Source organism: Pipra filicauda, unplaced genomic scaffold (genome assembly GCF_003945595.2).
Source record: "Pipra filicauda isolate LSUMZ 115617 unplaced genomic scaffold, ASM394559v2 scaffold57_size4234018_pilon, whole genome shotgun sequence".
NCBI classification, from domain to species: domain Eukaryota; kingdom Metazoa; phylum Chordata; class Aves; order Passeriformes; family Pipridae; genus Pipra; species Pipra filicauda.
Genome location: NW_024104731.1, coordinates 2,445,642 through 2,459,149, shown reverse-complemented (window position 1 = coordinate 2,459,149; position 13,508 = coordinate 2,445,642). Strand labels below are relative to the sequence as shown.

At 37.9% G+C, this 13,508-nt stretch overlaps 1 protein-coding gene across 3 annotated transcripts in view; it reads left to right on the top strand.

Moving 5' to 3' along the window:
* The window catches only part of DPYS (dihydropyrimidinase), a 35,201-nt gene that overhangs the window by 6,559 nt on the left and 15,134 nt on the right, over positions 1–13,508 (top strand). For all 3 annotated transcript variants that reach the window (XM_039387612.1, XM_039387613.1, XM_027717530.2), the window contains 5 exons: positions 1,990–2,148; positions 4,682–4,861; positions 5,694–5,883; positions 11,978–12,134; positions 13,083–13,224. In XM_039387612.1, coding sequence (XP_039243546.1) covers positions 1,990–2,148; positions 4,682–4,861; positions 5,694–5,883; positions 11,978–12,134; positions 13,083–13,224 — 828 coding nt within the window. The remainder of the gene's footprint in view (positions 1–1,989; positions 2,149–4,681; positions 4,862–5,693; positions 5,884–11,977; positions 12,135–13,082; positions 13,225–13,508) is intronic.

Below are 13,508 nucleotides of genomic sequence, written 5' to 3'. Positions count from 1 at the left end.
CTTAGTGTGTCTCTCAGTGCAAGTCCAGTTCAAATAAACTTTCTGGAGTTACCTAATTTCTCTCAGTTTTACCCTTGGCATGTTGAGTTTTTTTTTAGCTTTTTAGCTGATCTCGTTATATTCCCTGCATGTGAATAGAGTATCAATTCCTCACATTAACAGTATTATGCATCATCTCCATACAGTTAAAATACAGAGCTCCCCAAAATTTTTAAGGCACTTTTCTAAAAGCTTTGCTGTGAAGGTTGAAATCTTTGCTCACAGAAGGGATCACATTGCCCTGCTTGGCTTGTCTGGTAGCCAGCACCTTTAGAGGGCTTTTATATCCTGTTCCTCTCACAGCAGAACTGGGGTTTGCTAAAAAGCAGAAAGTAATTGTTTTTTGAATAACTTTTTGAGATACTGGACAGGGAAGCTGTGAAAAAGAGACTACATATACAAAACAGTGTCCAGATAGTCTCTTTGGTGCCTACAAGAAGAAGATTCTAGAGCCACCTTAGTAATCAGATATCTAGTTAGATATTGTGGACCTTCTTAATCCAGGTCAAAGTGTGGAAAGCGTTCAGAGCTATTCACTGAAGGTCATTATCTGACAAATATTTTGGCAAGAAATTCAGGGAGACAGAGTTGTGTTAAAACTATTGCAAAATATGCTACAATGATTAGCTAAGATTTACTCATTCAGTTAAATAAGTAAAGGCACCTCTCTTTACAAAGAGAGGAGAAAAGATATTGGGGATAAAAGATTTTTAGTGGAGTTGTGGAACCCATGACATCTTTTTTTTCTTGAAGTCTATAAATATTCTTTAATTCTAAATCCTGTTTAACAAATTAGATGGTCTTGTTGAAAAATATTTGACAGTTTGAAGAACTTTTCTTGGAGAAAATGTTTTACTGAATTCATCACAGATTTTCAAACACTTATGTCACTCTCCCAACCTCTCATTTTGCAAAATATGTTGACATATTTACAGTTTTGCTTCTGAGTGCTAATTGAACTGCAGGAGGGAAGAGACTGATTGATCTAGAAAGAGTAATATAGCATGAATTTGAACTATGTATATTTTGATCTGAAGTGATTGTGCAAAGGAGTATTGTTCAGAGTAATAGAGAGGACTTCCCTTGCTAATTTGGAAGAGAGCAAAAATTTCAGAAAAGTAATTTCTATATTGAATCAATTTCTGTTATTCAAGAATCTGATTTCTCTGAGTAATTGATAAAAATCCTTCAAAGTAAAAAAAAAAAAAGTAATAATTCAATTTTCCATTAAGGAGAGTAAAAAATTATTAGTTAAAAGCAATTTTTTATTCTCATGCATTCATAAAGTAAGGGGGGTTATTTATTTAATTACTTGAAAATATTTATATGAAATATGTAACTACCTCATTCTATTTAAAAATCTGCTATACAGTTTCACTAAATTATATCCTGCCACTAATAAAAATAACTGTAAAACACTTTTACAATCCTGTTGGTGTTAGACAAGAGTTTGGGAATTTTCACAGTGTATGTTCAAACTGAATTGGTTTTGGTTTATTGATTGTGTATCTGCCCTTTAATACTTCCCTGTCACACAGGCTTGCTTTATGGCCTATATAGGTTCTGAGGAAGCATTTCTCAAGTTGACCTCGGTCTTCTGGTGCTCTTCTTTCTCTGTGATTCCACACACTTAAGGAAACTCAGTGATGCACGAATGCTACAGGCTCATCTCCAAATCTAGGATAAGTTTTTGTACATGTGCAAAAGCTTTTCCTTTCAGTCTGAGAATTTCACTGTGATTCTCCTGAATACCTTTTGAGAACATCTTTCTCAAAGCAGATGAAATTAATCTCCACAATCATTTTGCAAGTTCAGACTTCACTCAGGGAAACTCTTCAGTGGCTTTTGGCTTTCCAGTGTATCAAGATTAATTGCTGCACAGGGAGTTGGAGAGGGAGGGAGGAAATTTGCATTCTCTTGATTGCTAAATATTGACTTTCTCCTTTTCAGGCTGCTATAGCAGGAGGGACCACTATGATCATCGACTTTGCCATCCCTCAGAAAGGCTGTTCTCTTACTGAGGCCTTTGATACATGGAAAAGCTGGGCAGACCCTAAAGTCTGCTGTGATTATTCGCTGCACGTGGCGGTTACATGGTGGAGCAACAAGGTAGAAACTAGAGCTGATTATCAATTCCATGAATTGGTGTCACACCTGCTTTGAATTAGTCCTCACGTGCTAAATATAGCTTGCTGGCAGTGTAATGGTTAGCATTTTTGTGAGTAAAAACAGCATTTGAAATAGCCCACACCATTCTAAAAGTACACATATTTAAAAAACTAAAGAAAGTCTGCAGATAGTCTATATTTTTGGATAATACTGTGCAAAGGTAAAGGTAGCAGTTGTGCAAGACCAAGACTAGGCAGACCAGAGGGGAAAAGAGGTTTCTGCAATAATTTTGCCTTTTTTCACTTGAACACTTGAAATTTTATGTTCCTGTTGAGTCTTGGTAGTTTGTATTTGGGGTTTTTTTAATAAGGTATATCTGAAAAATATGGTACTTTACTTCATTTGTAAAGGAAGATTTCTATTCCTGGGTAACTGCAGTAACATCCCCTTAAAGTAAAGCAGGACTGGAGAAAATAGTAAATTGAATGTGAGATTATCTAAAAAACCTTTTTGGAATTTATATATGGGAGAATCATTCATTCCTGTTGAGTGAATGTTTGCTAATAACCTGGAAGCTTTACTGAATTAATTAATTTTTCAGGTGCTTGATATCTATCTGAATGTGCCCCATGTTTTACAAGATCACTTTGGATTCTCAGAGAACTATGCATCAGTACACAGATATATTAAGTCATTTCCATTTTTAAATAAGAGTACCAAAGTCTTCACTCTGCAAACAACACATCTTTGATATTCTGTATGCTGAGCGCTAAAATAGGCTGACCACAACTTCTAGCTTAAAGCAAAGACATAAAATAAATTCCAGTGAAGTTTGAGTAATGTGCATTTGAAACAGCCTTGGTAGAGAACAGTGAAGTACTGAAAAATCCAATAAAACTAGAGAAGTGTAAATCAATTAAATGTTCTGGTCTATATTAAGAATTTAAATGTTTTTAAAGGCCATGATTGAAAGAAATAGAAAGGTCTAATATTTTGTAGCTGTAAAGGACCTGGGTGAAGAAGACTAATATTTCATGCCCTTCTGATTAGCTCTCATCTCCTGAGGATTTAAAGTATTGATTAAAAGCATACATTCTTTACAATGCCTTCCCTTTTTTATAGTAAATAGGGAAGAAGAGAACAAATGACATACCTCTATATTTGAGCCAGAGCAGGGCCTTTATTTGATAATTCCCACTTAAAATATGCTCTTATTCCTTCTCTGGATAAATTAAAAAAAATTCCTTGAGTTTTATATAAATCTCTCCTTTCTTGGGCAGATCCAACCAGATTATTAAAGAGCTCTGGTGGTCTAGTGGTTAGAGTGCCTGACTCTCACCTCTGCAACCCGGGTTCGATTCCCGGCCCCCTGGGCAGGTGGAGCTCGTCAGCCTTGGTAGGCAATCCACCTAAGAGAAGGTCACTCTAAACAAACCTACATCCTGGGAACCTCACTGCCACTGTCCAAGCTTTGCTCGGCCCCGGCAGATGAACCTCAGGACTAAAGGGTGGGCTCAGTTCAGCGCACGCTGTGTCTCACCTAAAAATCCACTGCGCAGGCTGGAAGGGTTAATGACCTTTCCCAAAATCTTCGCTCGCGAAGACTGGCCATTATCATTATCATTAAAGAGCAGATGAAAAGTAACAAAAAAAAAAAAAAAGTACTTTTTGAAAGGAATTAATCCCATGGAAATTGTAATAGCATTACAGATTCATGTCAATTACTGTCACCATCATTTTACTGGGAAGGGAGAGCCAAAGTTACATAATGTATGTTACAGCTAACCAGCTGAGGAAGAAGCCTTTGGACTAAAATCTGTGTCTTTCTTTCTTTGGGACATAATGTTTTACTGGGCTTCATAGACCCTGGCAGAAGCAGGGCATATTATCAAGGACTGCATACAAGAAAAAAAAAACCAAAAACCAAAACCCACAAACAAACAAACAAACACACACACACTCTCCAGGAAAAACAAAACAAACAAACAAAACAGGCTTGCATTTAGCATTTTGGAACCATTTTGTTTGACAACAAAATATCAAAAGGCTGTGTGTTGTTTAGAGTTAGGACAAAGCTCTAAGAGATGAGATCTTTTCTGTCATTCTGTTGTTTGCCAGAAGCTGAAGCCTACTACAATCCAATTTTCAAAATCAGTTTTGCACAAATGTATATGTTGTGTGAGTTGGATACATTGACTGTAATATTGGACTGGGTGTTTTCAACATCAGGGGGTTTATTTGGAATAAAATTCTGCTTCAGTATCTTTTGCAAAAAGCATTCCCTTCATGCTATTTGCTTGTGCCTCCAATATCTGCACTGCCATGCTACTCATTTATATACTTTGAGAATTAATTTATTATAAGAAGAATAGTAGAAGTCAGTCTTTACATATGTGACTTGGGCTGCTTATACTGAACATATGTTTGATGAGTGAGTGAAGGCTCACCCTTCACACTTACAATTTCTTTATACAAGGTTACTAACATGTAAAAGATAATTGCTGTATTCTGAAAATTGCTGACTGTTTTTCAGGTGAAGGAAGAAATGAAACATCTTGTTCAAAACAAAGGAGTCAACTCCTTCAAGATGTTTATGGCCTATAAAGACATATACATGGTCAATGATGAGGAGTTATTTGCAGCCTTTTCCTGCTGCAAGGAGCTTGGAGCAGTTGCTCAAGTCCATGCCGAGAATGGGGAGCTAATTGCACAGGTGCACATATGACATTTTTTTCGTTGAAGTCAGGAACATAGATGGTCCCAACCCTAGGTCTCTCCAAACATAGTCAGCTTATCTAACAGGAACAAATCCAGAAGTAAGGATAAAGTTTCTCTGACAGGGCATGAAAGTCTCAGCATCTCTCTATGTGTAATTAGCCTCACTTCACACTTACCACTGTCAGTGCTACGTGGAGGCACTGAGAGTATAACTGTCCTGGTCTACATACCAGTTATAACTATAGTGGCTATACTAGAATAGTTACTTGAACTATTCTTGTCAACAGTGCTTTGACTCTGCCCCAGACCCCAAAATGAAAATTAAGTTATTGCTAAATAATCTCAAATCAGCAAATCTTGGGCTACTGAAATATAGTAGGGACAAAATCTTATGCCTCTTAAAACCTAGGAGTTTTCAGAGGCTCTGAATATGTATCTTTGTGTTTAGTAAAGACCTTTCCTTTTTCTTTTTTTTTTCTTTTTTTACCTGTGGGGGTTAGTACTGTAACACAGTTACTGGTTGTGATCATTTAAGAGCACATACTGAGAGAGGAGTTGGGTTTTCAAAAGTGGTGATTTACCCCTGCAAGCTAGTGAAGTGTGTTCTCTGAATTTACTTAGCTATTCTGAGACCTGCGTTTATTGAGATATATTGGATTTCAGATAAAACAACAATAATTTAGCTAGGAAAAAATTGTAACTGCCTTGTTTTTTTTTTCCTTGAACTGACTGCAATGGGTGGTTTAGAATCCATTTGACTGGCAGCACGTTCGTGAATGCATGGCTACACTTTATTTGACTCTTACATGTTTTTGTGTGGTGTTCAGGGTGCAAAGAAGATGCTGGCAATGGGAATAACTGGCCCTGAGGGTCACGAGCTGTCTCGTCCTGAAGAGGTGGAGGCTGAAGCTACACAAAGAGCAATTACCATAGCAAATGCTGTAAACTGCCCCCTTTATGTAGTCCATGTAATGAGTAAATCTTCAGCAAGGGTGATAAGTAATGCACGAAGAGAAGGTAAAAGTCCTAATCCTTTTATGCTTGGACAGTGACACTGGAGAAGGGGTCATGGAAAACCAAACACAGCATTGGTGTCCTACTTGTCATGAGTGCCATAAGCCTCAGAACATGGGTGAATTTCTCAGTGTGGGATGTCGAAACTGTGTGTGTGTTCTTGGGCTCAAGGGGAGCAGTGTGGAATAACAGCAACTGGAATTAAGACTTTCCTTTCTCCCCAGAGCAAACTGTTTTCTCTTCATACTGTACCTTCCAGGTCAAAGTGAGGGCCAGGACAGCATTATTGCATTAGAAATTATGTCACCAGTCCAAGGCAATAAATGCTCTGCTATTGCCCCCCATTGAGTCTGCAAGACTTTATCCACTATTTAGTTGAGACATTCTACAACAGTGACCACACCATATTTTTACAGACAGTGCCATGACATGACTACAACTCCTATTCACTGGTCATTTAGAAGTTATGGTGATGATGACAATGCCTGAAAGCCTCAATTGCCTGTAGTGCAGGGTTTCTCAGGTTTGCATTGCAGCATTCATAAATAGGTCTGGTCAGTCAAGGGAGCCTGACCTTTTTGACCATCTGTTGGACAGAGTAGAAGCGGCCTGAAGGCTGTAAATGTTTAGGATGTTTTATCTCCTTATCTGTAAGTTCATCCAGAGCAGCCTGTGGAACTACAGCACTATGAGGAGACATTATCTAGGTGGAAGGAAGAGGAAAGAAGCCCGTGATTTGGAAAACCTAAAACTTTATGGAATATCTGTCCTCATAATCTTTTTACGTCTTTTTTGCTTCATTTTTACATCTTTTGCATTTACAGCTTGTTTTCACCTGACCTAGCATGAATTGCATACAGACCTCATTTTCCTTATTTCTTGACTTTAGATAGTGCCTTCACAGGGGGGATAGATTATTAATATTAAAATGTAGAGTATGAGAGCTTGGCGAATCAAAGCCAGTGTGATGTCATTGTGTTAATATAGATGGATATGTTTATGCAGAATATGTGTTAATTATGACTTCTACTAAGACTTAGAAGTAATTCAAGTTTATAAAAGAACTCGTCAGAATGTATTTTACAAGCACATTTTTTAGTACTGTGCTATATTAGATTCCTCCACTAGATGACAGTGCTGCTGGGATTGTGGATTATATCCATCAGTGCATGGTTATTTGTATGTTCACAGGCATGGTGTGAACATTAACTACAAGAAGCTGTTACAACAGTTAAAATACCCAGCTTAAAGATGAAACACTGGTTGTGAACACAAAAGGGATAAGATAATACATTATTCAAGTACAGAATTTTATGCTGACAGTAAATACTGTAAAATACTGTTAAGCATGTGTTATAAGAATAGCCTGCAGTGCCAGTTTGATAACTGATGATAGATATATGATTCTTTGATATGTAAGAAGATGAAATTGGGACAACTTATGCTTATTGTGGTGCAAATTGTATTTTGTAACTTCCTGGGCTGATGTAGTCACAATCATTAATGCTTACCTTTGTGCACAGTAACATATAACATTTCTTCATAGTTAATATCTATTTGCATAGAAGTGTATTGTTTAGAAAACAGAAATCTCAAAAACAGAAATTTCAAAAGGTAAATAAAGGTAGTTACAAGAATGATAGTTTTTAATGAGACTGATCTGTATAAATTTTGGCAATTAGAAGTTCATTATTGTTGGTTTCAATAGAAGTTATTTTCCATTCTTCGGTGAAAAGTGATAGTAGAAAACAACGAGTTCCAGACAAAAAAAAAAAAAAATTCTCAAACTATTATATGAATGACATAAATAAAACTCAAATATTTTGATGAAAGACATTCAACTGGGACAGATTAAAAACCACAGGAATGTGAAAACTGTGTAAACTCTTAAAATACTGGAAGGCTCTCAAGCATTTGAAAAAAATAACTCTAATAGAGTTTATTCATCTTTTCAAGATTATTTCTCCATGTCTTGATGCTAGCTCACTGCTATTTACAATTGTGACATTTTTCTTGGTCCTTTCCAAGCACTTAATATGAAGAACAATATGTGTGTGCATATTCATCCCCTCCCTTGTTGGAGGAAGATTGCTATCCCTTTCCAATTCCATCACTGACCTCAGAAGGAGGGTCTTCAGTCAGTGAAATCTATTTTCTGAGTGACAGTGTGATACCAGAACTGAAGCATTGCTTCTCAAGTTCTATGAGTGGTGATTCTCCTAGTCAAAAATGTAAGTCAGAGCCCAATTCTTTGTCTCTCATTTAGACACACAAGATGAGAAATAATTTTAGAGACCAAAGGCCTGATAGAGCTTGCTAAACACAGTAGGCATAGTTCTGTTGTCTTCTATGATCTATAGTTCAGATCTTAAAGGCTAAAATCAGTTATACAGACTGTAAAGGGATAGTAGTTCTTATTCTAGATTAAGCAAACTTCAAGAGAATCAGATGAGTGATGAGTGAAAGTCTTTCCTTCTCCTCTCCATGCCAAACTTCACTATCTATGTCTGCTCTGATCTCACGCAACACCACTCACTGAAGGAAACCTCCAGATTGTAGCAGCAAGTTTTTCATGTACGTCAGTAGTAGCTGCTGAATATTCAACTGGAAATCCAAAATTCCCACACTGTGACTATGTTGGAGAGGGACAGGCTAACTCCTGACCCCATCCTGTTCTTTCTTGGGTACCCTACCAGACTGTTTGTAAAAGCAATGGTTCATCAGTTCTCCACTGAGAGGGCAAAGACAGCACCTCCCTGTGAGAACTGTCCTTGCTTGTGTCAGTGGGCTGTTTCTTCATCCGTGTGTGAAACATGATCTTGAATCCTGATAGAATAGGTAGAGGAACTGTATTCTTTTACAGAAGGGCAGTCTGATATATCTGTATGCATGACAATCTTATTCTCTTAAGCGGAAAACAAAAAGGATCATCATCCTGCTATTGTATAAAATCTTCACTACAATGAGAAGAGAGGGCTGTAGAGCACTTGTCAGGCAGTGCAGCTCCTTCTCTTCTTTGGACTAGGTGAGGTAAACTTAATGGGACCCTGTCACCCGTTCCTTCCACCAGAACTGCCTATGCAGGAAGGAAGGCTAATCAAATATGATTTAGGGATAGAGGATTTAGACTGTCTCCTCCTAAAAAATGCTTTCAGTCTTAAGTGCATGAAAGGCTGGAGACCATGGAATCACAGAATGGTTTGTGTTGGAAGGGACCTTAAAGATCATCTAGTATAATGATTAAAGATTATATCCCTTTGCTCATTTAGCTGTGCTGTTACAGCCAGGGAAGTGAGAATTTCTAGTGAAGATCAGAAGTGGAGAGCAAAATCTTGCTAAAAAAGTCGACCTTTAAAAATGTTTTTCCTTTTCTAAAAACTGCATACAAAAATATGTACTTGGCCAGATTCCAAGAAGTTTGCTTAGATTTACAAGGTCAGTTCCTACCATCAGTCACAGATTAGGTCTCCTCTTAGTGAGAGGAAGGGCATCTCCATACTTGAGGGTATACAGACTCTGAAGCTGATTCTGAGCACAGGAGTGCAACTGAAAATGCCAACTTTTTAGCTGTCTCATGCAGGACATCTCAGGTCCAGACTGTATAAAGCCTAACTGGTGCAATGCTGTGCCTGATTTAATAAACCCTGCCTTGCAGTGCTGCGCCTTTCAGAGCATAGCTTGTAAGTAAGTATCCTTGCCCCATATGACTTTAAGTGCTTCTAAAATTTCTACTGGTCTAAGAACATACAGACCAGATTTTCAAGCTTTTAAATGTTTTTTGGTGTTTATCAATATTGTAGCTCTTTGTGAGTTCTGATAGGTGGTAAAATAAATTGCAGTTGAATGTTCTCTTTTATATAGTAATCTATGTGAAAATAAATCTTGCTAACCAGTTTGGGCATCTGATGAAGAAGTCACCACATCCAGAGCTATTTCTCAGCATCTCAGAAATGTCAGCAAGACCAAACAGCAGAACACTTTCCAGTTATTTTTTTTTTTTTTAATGCAGGAAAACGTAACAAGTGGAAAGACCCGATTTATTACTGCATTACTCTACTTTTATGCCTATAGGCAGAAGTCAGTCAAGCTTGAATAACCTTAATGCAGAATATCCTTGTTGCCAATCGAGCTAAAAGAGTCTCAGTGCGGAATTTCCTTGTTATTTGGATTAAAGCAGAGTCTTGATATTATTTTATCCTTCAGTCTGGCTAGTCACAGTCCAAATTAAATGTGAGAAATTTCTCAGCCAGCAGAACTGTCCAGAGGTAGTCTATTGAAACTACAATGTTCAGACTCAAAATCACTTGTGGAAAAAACTCTACTTTTCCCACTCATGGGAACAAAGGAATCTGGTCAAGTCAAATTCTGACTGCAGAAATCAGCTGTGGTACATGAGTTAGAATCAACTAAGCATATCCAACGGGGAGATTGGAAACTTCCTTTCGCTTTGATGTTGTGAAACTGAGATAAGAAAATCATTTATGGAAGCTAAAAACTCAGTCTTTTACTGCCATTTCAACTTTAATCATTTATAGATATATCCTAATGATTCATAGTACAGGTTTACTTTGAATAGAAGTTTCTTCAGCTTGTTTAGATGCAGTAGGAGAGACACACACACACTTCCCCCCCCCTTCCCTTTCTCCTGGCTTTGATCATAAAAAATCTGCCAAAAGTCTAATATGTAAATATGATAGATTAATTACATATACCAGAATTTTTCTCTCTATACCTCCATTTGTGGCAGCCTGCCCTCAAATACAGTGCTTGGAGTTGCCCAGGGAAGGCCAAGATCTCCTGCAGGAGCTCTGCATTAGGAAAACACTGATCTGACTCAAACCTCCTCATTGAATGAGTGGTCATATCACTTCCACACCTGGCTTCATAGTCAGTGCTTTAAGACCTGAACATAAGATGCAAAACCAGTAAATCACTGCCTAAATCATGATTTCAAGTCTAAAAGAGAGTCCAATGTACAATCTGCAAAGGTTTGCTTTGTCACTTTCCAGCAGTACCATGAATGTGTGACTTAGGCACAGAAAGATAGAGAAAGGTCGCTGTCTTACCAAGCAATTACCAGCTGAGGCCTTGCTGTGGTAATGCAGTGATAGTTTTAATAAAAACTGAGCCTGGAGTGAAATCTGGGATCCATAGCAAAATGCCCACAGTCTGCAGGAAACAAGGGAGGGAGAAGACTCTTGTGGGGATCCAGCACAGGCTGCCTTTAACCAGAACCAAGCAGCCTATGAGTGGGTGTGGAAGGTCCCAGCTCACTCTGGTTCTGTAGTGACCATTGCAGTTGGGGGCATTGCCACCTGCCAGCTACAGAACGGCAAAGTGGCTGGACAACTTCCTCAGGGAGTGAAACATCTTGTTCTGACGAGTTTCAAACTCATTTTACCCAGGAGGAAAAAATAGTTAAAATATGTTAACTCTGTCCAAGGGCTAACAGCCAGTCTGGGTTGGTGTCCTCTTCCTAGGAAACTAAAATACGGTGCAGCAAAGGATTAAAGATTAAAATTTGGGACATAACTTTTAAAATTAAATTATTTATGATTTTTTATTTGGGAAATGTTTTTATACTTTTCAGTTTATGTCTAGTGCCATATTGTTCTTCCTGGCACAATTGTAGCCTGACGATTAAAAGTAACACCTTGCAAAGTCTATATGTTGTATGCATTAACTTACATTGTTATATTGTCAGTAATTTCAGAGCACCAAATAGGTGCTACCAAGTATATGAATCTTGAACATAATTAATGCAACTGAGGATGGTGTTCCTTTTGAAATCTCAATCACATGTCTTGTAAACAATGTGTAGAACCCATTATAATATATATGTCAACAATTTAATTAAAAAACTTGCCCAAGCAATGTTCTTATAAGGAAATATACTGTAAGATCACCAGCAGAATATTCAGAACAAAGATTCTGTGTTATAGCTTAGTTTATTATGTCCTTCCATATGATGGTGTTTAATTTGAAACACTCATTCAAATTTAAATTCATTGCCACCAAAAAGATCCTCAACAGAAAAAATACAAGGTGTGCATTTTTATGTTGTTTGACGATGACCCCATTGCTTTACATTTTTCAGGAAAGGTGGTTTATGGGGAGCCTATTGCTGCTAGTCTTGGCACCGATGGCACCAACTACTGGAATAAAGACTGGGCTCATGCTGCAGCATATGTGATGGGACCTCCACTGAGACCTGATCCATCTACTCCTGGTTTCCTCATGAACTTACTGGCCAAGTAAGCAGATGAACAGTGACAGCTGATACCCAAGTGCACAACAAATTCTGTCTGGATTATATAATAGCTGGTTGATGCTCTGGAGATCTTCTAAGTACAGAATGTTACCTTATCAGGAAGGAGAAATAGAAGGTGAAACCATAGAAGAAAAACATTTCAGTTTCCAGATTTTATTTCTCTGAACTCTTGTGGCCTTCTGTCCCCATGTGATTGTATTCAATAAACCTTGCCTTGCTAATACTGCAGCAAAAATTGCAACATACCCAGGAGGACAGTAAGGCTGTAAGTCAGTGGGAAATGTGTAAAAAGTGAGGTCACATCTAAGTTTTCTGGGTTTTGTTGTCAGCTGCCTTTTTCACTTGAAATTTGAATGTTGCACAAAAAATAAGCCTGCTAACTTCTGAAAGTACATATAAGTTATGCACTTCATAACATCTCTGTCAGAAGGAAGTAAAAGAAGAAATATCTTTCAGACACCTGCAGTTAATAAGATGTGTGGTTTGCTGGTATTTCATTAACAATAAATATTAACTCCACAAAAGGGTTGAATTTGACCAAAGAGCCTGTGAAGGTGTGTCTGAACACTCAGTGATTGTTGTGTGGATCTGTAGTAATTTCACAGGGCATATGGAGTGGCACAGACTAAAACTGCCCAAAATGAGGATGAAACTAAGCTGCTTGCTCTGGGCAAAGTGGAACAGTACTCCACTTGTGGGACACCTTTGACATATCCAGAGTAAAAATGTTAGTGTTGGTGCTTGGTTTCTTCCAAGGGGTTTCTGAAGAGGAAACTTCTTAGGGGAACTGTCTGTTACTGTGGAGCTGCTCTTGGAGGATGGAACTGAAGACAGGCTGGCAGGGCACATTGTTTTTTCCTTGAAGGATACTTTCCTATATGCCACTGTCTGGTACATGCTTTGATTCATAATGAACTTTGTTTCTCTGTAGTGATGACCTATCTGCGACAGGGACTGACAATTGCACCTTTGACACGTGCCAGAAAGCTCTGGGAAAAGATGACTTCACAAAAATCCCTAATGGAGTGAATGGTGTGGAAGACAGAATGTCAGTCATATGGGAAAAAGGCGTTGTAAGTATATCAAAATGTCAGAACCTGGAGGTAGCCGATTTCTCCAAAAAAATATAATCTCTCAGCAGTTTTTATCTGTCCATTTTTATCAAGTTTGTTTATCATAGGTTAACTCATTTTATTGAAGACTGTAACAGAGTCATTACTAACTCTCATTTTATGGTCCTGGAAGATGGAAGAAGAGTCTTGGTGCTTAAAATATATCACTAAAGAATCATTTCTATCATTCAGCAGTAAGGCATTGCTATTGTTTCCGTGGTAGTGCACAGTACAATTCCTTGCAG